Source organism: Musca vetustissima, unplaced genomic scaffold, assembly GCF_032173495.1.
Source record: "Musca vetustissima isolate MV318-11 ecotype Yass unplaced genomic scaffold, APGP_CSIRO_Mvet_v1 utg489, whole genome shotgun sequence".
In the NCBI taxonomy this organism is placed as follows: domain Eukaryota; kingdom Metazoa; phylum Arthropoda; class Insecta; order Diptera; family Muscidae; genus Musca; species Musca vetustissima.
Window position 1 is genome coordinate 46,954 of NW_026877172.1, and position 5,476 is coordinate 52,429.

Genomic DNA, 5,476 nt, shown 5'->3' on the forward strand with positions numbered 1-5,476 from the left:
AATATGCAAGACTTAGAAAGAGGAGTTGTTGATCTATAATCGGTAAAAAGGGTGCAAATATCACGAAATATTGCCCAGGCTTTTCGTAGTAGTTGTGTAGGGTATCATATGGTCGGCCCCGTCCGACTATACTGCTCCGCTCACTTGTTGTTTTTTATGCAGGTTTAAATTAATCTGCTTCTAAATAGTCATTTTAGACCAAGCCTATCCGGCCTCCTAATTTTTACTACTTTAACTGGTTTATGTACATGTTTATACCCTCAGCCGGTCAAAATCCAAAGTCATTCGCTGCTGATTATTTCAAAACTGAACTGGTCATGAACTCACACAAATTGCAATACTGTCCTTTATTGGTGCAGTGTATAAAACTAATGAAGTTTTCGGTTTCTCTTTTCCAACGAAAAATATATTTTCTACCTGCAGAATTCAGAACGTTTTGGCAATTTTTATAGCATTTGCAATGTTATGGTAAAAACAAAAAACAAAATTGGACTTGTGTTTTTTGATAAATCGCAGACATTTTCTTCAGAATGAAACCAGCATAAAAGACAACATATGTTGCAATTCTTGAAATTTGTTTCAGTGGTTTCGACATCCCAGCAAAAAAGCTTATAAAAGCCAAAAATATAAAATTTCATGGGGTTTAAAAGGTTTAAACGGACAGCATTTTTTGTGCTCAAAAAATTTTTGTTACATATCCGCATCTATCGCAGCATAGTATAAGTCGGTCGTGATGTCTCCGGCTGTGGATAAAATACTTAAAATAATGTCTACAGTACATTCATGTATTAAGGATTTCTTACTATCGAATTTGTAATAGGTGAGCATAAACATCACTTTCCAAGCATAACATTAACTCTTGATCCTAAAATCATTATAAGTCGTCGAACTGTTATAGGTCATACTTTTTTTTAATTACCTAAAAAGGGTTTTCAAATAGTCTCCCTTTTTAACAAAGTATGGGATATTGGTATAATCATAACATAATAAATAATTTTTGCTGTTGCTTAATTTTTGACAAAAAAAGTTTTGTTGGGTTAGATTATATCCGCAATTGTCTGCTTGATGGAATACACACACATACAATATGGGTACAATAGTTTCAAATATATATTAGAAGAACTGCATCACGTATTGTCTTTAAGTAACTGATATCTTATCTCCGAAAAAGTATGTAATAAATCACAAACATGAAAACATTTGCAATCTCCTAACCGATGAAAAAGAATCACACAAAAATATTTTTAAAAATATTTACTTTATTTAAAAAAACACATGCTACTATATTATAGTAACTTAAGCCAATTTGCCATATGGAGATTCCTTGTTGACGGGAACATAGAAATCACCAGCAACCATATAGGCGTTTGTATCGGCACCCATGCGAACGGAGCTATAAGTGGAGCCACAGCTCTTGGCAACGGCATCTTCGTAGTTTTCACACTTGACAGTGGTGAAATCGTCTTTAGCAACAGCTTCGGCAAAATATTCAACGGAACGGCTGTGGGAGCAGCTGCCAGTAACATCAATACCGCAACCAGGTTGAGATTTGCCACCGTTGGGGTAGAAAGCACCCTTGCCAATGGGTTTCAAGAAGCCCAATTTGCCGCCGTTGGTTTGAATGGATTCAACATAGTAGGCATCAGTGCTGGACAAACGCTTGTCGGGTTTGTCGTAGCTGTACAAGGGTAGGGCAGGGTCCAAACCGATAATGGTGTGAGCTTTACCGGTAGAAATGTTCTTGCCAGTGAAACCAGCAACATGAGCTCCCAAGCTGTGACCAATGATTTCCAAATCGTCCAATTTCATACCGTGATTCTTAACCAAGACATCAATCAATTTGGCAACCTTCGCACCAACACCGGGAACAGCCAAAACGGAGGAAGCATAATCAACGGAACGAGCACGACCCCAGTCGACGGTAATCATGTTGTAGTCACCTACGCTAAAGAAAGCATCACGGATACCATAGTTGACAAAGTCATCTTTGCTGGATGTCCAGCCGTGGATGGTGAATCTGGTGGGATGTGCGGGGTTGAAGGTGGAAGCGGAAATGGTCTTGGAGGAGGTGGTGATTTCTACACCGTTGGGGTTGGATCTGGTGTACAACAAGAAGGTGACAGGGTTGGTGGACAAACGTCCTTCTAATTGTTCAGCAGCTTCCAAGAAACTTTCGGCTTCATCAAGATCGACCCATTCGAAGGATCCATCAGCTTGGGGAACATACCAACCGTTTTCACCGTTGATACGTTCTTCCTCGGGAATGGCGGCAGCGGTGGCTATAATCAAACGCAAACAGAAAGTCAAGTTATGGTCACTTGTCCAGTTATTCTAAATGTTTTCTTACCGGCAGCTACACAGAGAGCGAATACTACGAAGTATTTCATGGTTAAACGAAATAATACAACTGATTCGTTCGAATACTTCCTCTTTTATACGAAATTTGCCATGGGCCGAAAAAGGGGCATGTAACGCTATCTATTCGACAAATGGCGTCACCCGTTAGCCGATCATGACATCGCGTGAATATTTCTTATCACTCAAGTACGCTTGTATCTGAAATCTGTGCAAAATGTTCCTAAACAATTTTTTCCTGAATAGCCAAATAAATGTCTTTGTATTATTATTCGAAATTATCTGTTCGACCACTTGAAAATATTAGTTAAGATTACTGAAACTATTTGTCCAAATTATGGTTTCTTTCTTGCTGTTGTTGTTCCATTCATATAATATAAAACAGTTTTCCTTTTTTTGAAGCGTGTAATGGATTTTTATTCTAATAACATTATCTGTCATGAACTCAACTATTTTTGAATCAAATAAATGCCATTGATATAGACATTACTATTGAAATATGCGATTTGGACAATTCAAAATAGTAGTTAAAATCAATAAAACAATATTGTAGGCTTGCTTTTATTATCATAGTGATATATCTTGACATATTTGGTATTATTTACCGATCGTTGATTGCTTGTTTTTAAATTTAAATCAGGTGATAAGCCACCACACATGAATTTTATCTTTCCTTTGTTAGGGTTTTCCAAGGGGTTGAGAAGCCAAGCCAATTGATAATCTTTAGTTAGAATCTGAAATGTAGATTTTCAAGCAAATGTTTGGAAAAACAATACACCGAAAAGGAATAAATTTCATGATCCGTTTAACTTTAGTCAAGGACTTGTCTTATTATAGCCAATATAATTGCAATCTAAAGGGGTTTAATACTCGTGGTAACCTAACATCGTGAATTATACTTTTGAATAAATAGATTGATACATTTAAGTATATAAATGTATCAATCTATTTATTCAAAAGTTGGTGTGATTGAAATATACATGGACTTTTACGTTTAAAATTTTTCGAAATCATAAAATAAAATATATATATATATATATATATTTTTGTGAATTTTTCTATCAGAATATTTAACTATTTATACCCTTCACCACACTGTAGTACAGGGTATTATGTCTTAGTGCATATGTTTGTAACAGGCAAAAGGAAACGAGATAGAAACATGGCTCCTTTTGAGAATATGCATAGAATCACTTTCTGAGTCGATTTACGCATGTCCTTCCGTCCGTCCATGTATTTTTGTGAACAAAGTACAGGTCGCATTTATCTGATCCGATTTGGATGACATTTGGCATATGTCACTTATTTTGCCCAAGGACGAAGCCTATTGAAATCGGTTCAGATCTAGATATAGCTCCCATATATATTTTCGTCCGATTTAATGTAAATGGTGCACCAAAGTCCCTATATATATTTCGATTTGCACGAAATTTCGCACAGCGTAATGAATTAGGTCTAGAATGATGTGTCTTAAGTTTCCTGAAAATCGGTTCAAATTTAGATATAGCTCCGTATATATTTTCGTCCGATTTAATGTAAATGGTGCACCAAAGACACTTAATATCTTTAGATTTGCATGAGATTTGGCACATCTTTCGGAATTGAGTCTAAAATGATGTGATTTAAGTTTCCTGAAAATCGGTTCAGATTTAGATATAGCTCCCATATATATTCTCGTCCTATTTAAGGTAAATGGTGTACCAAAGTCCCTTAATATCTTTCGGTTTGCCCGAAATTTGGCACAGCGTAATGAATTAAGTCTAAAATGATGTGTGTTAAGTTTCCTGAAAATCGGTTCAGATTTAGATATAGCTTCCATATATATTTTCATCCGATTTAATGTAAATGGTGAACCAAAGTCCCTTAATATCTTTCGGTTTGCCCGAAATTTGGCACAGCGTAATGAGTTAGGTCTAGAATGATGTGTGTTAAGTTTCGTGAAATCGGTTCAGATTTAGATATAGCTTCTATATCTGACCAAATGAAAAATTTAGAGTCGGGTGCAGAATGACATGTTTATAGATCAAATTTCATCTTACTGGTCCTTGAAAAATGCGACGTCTGTTAGGATTCATCTGTTGAATATACCCAAAGTGGTGAAGGGTATCATATAGTCGGCCCCGTCCGATTTTACTACTTTCCTTACTGGTTTTACATTGATAATAGTTTTGATAAATTTCCTCCTAAGTTCCTTTAACAAACTGTATGTACTTTATGGAACGAAATGACACAATTGCCATGTCCTATATATAAGGGCAGTTTAGTTTAATATGAAATATGATTTAATTATTAATGCACCAATAACAATGGCATTCACTAACGGGGGTTTTTTTACTAAAATGATTTTTAAAAACAAATTTAAAAATGCTTGTCATTTCATAACATTCGTTTATTTTCATGTTATGAATTGAATAAACATATATACATACATATGTATATATTTAGTTGTTTACATTCCGTACATAATGTTAGAATTGGACATAAATGATTTATTAGCCATTCAACATTGTCATTTTCTTTATCGCAAAAGCAATGATATGTGGATGGAAATTGGTGGAACATGTATCTGCAACATTTTTTCGGAATCAAACAATTCTCAAAACACGTAGCGTCGTTTTTGCCTATAACCTCAATAATCGTCAGTCAAATTCGATGAAAATTGGCAGTTTATTTCCAGTTAAGCCATTAAAACCAGCGACGAAAAACTGAAAACATCGGACCAGGATTTGGTATACCTCCCATACAATTGGTCTTAAAAAATCGTTTTTTATGTATATAAAATACTCATTCAACATCGATGAAAATTGGCAGTTTACAATTGGAACAAGGAATACATATCATACAAAGGATGTTAAAAAACAAGTGAAAACCAGTGAGCGGAGCAGTATAGTCGGACAGGGCCGACCATACGATACCCTACACAACTACCACGGAACTCAAATTTTCTGCGGATGTTTATTCTGAGCCTGGGCAATATTTTGTGATATTTTCACCCTCTTGCCCGATTAGAGGTAAACAGCACCTCTTCCTCACACTGACATATTTTCCGAATATTACGAGTATTCAGTACAGTTTTTGTCCAGATTCCCTTCACCGTGGTTTGTGTTGTGATGTTCGGCTT

The 5,476-nt window shown here is 35.6% G+C and overlaps 1 protein-coding gene across 1 annotated transcript; it reads right to left on the reverse strand.

The window, feature by feature from the left end:
* Window positions 1-1,293: 1,293 nt before the first annotated feature.
* Window positions 1,294-2,432, reverse strand: LOC133321772 (phospholipase A1-like). Its single transcript, XM_061530848.1, has 2 exons — window positions 2,348-2,432; window positions 1,294-2,279 (listed from the first exon to the last, which is right to left on the reverse strand). The coding sequence occupies exons 1-2, from the start codon at window positions 2,385-2,387 to the stop codon at window positions 1,297-1,299; spliced, it is 1,023 nt and encodes a 340-aa protein (XP_061386832.1). The 5' UTR covers window positions 2,388-2,432; the 3' UTR covers window positions 1,294-1,296.
* Between the last annotated feature and the right edge of the window lie 3,044 nt (window positions 2,433-5,476).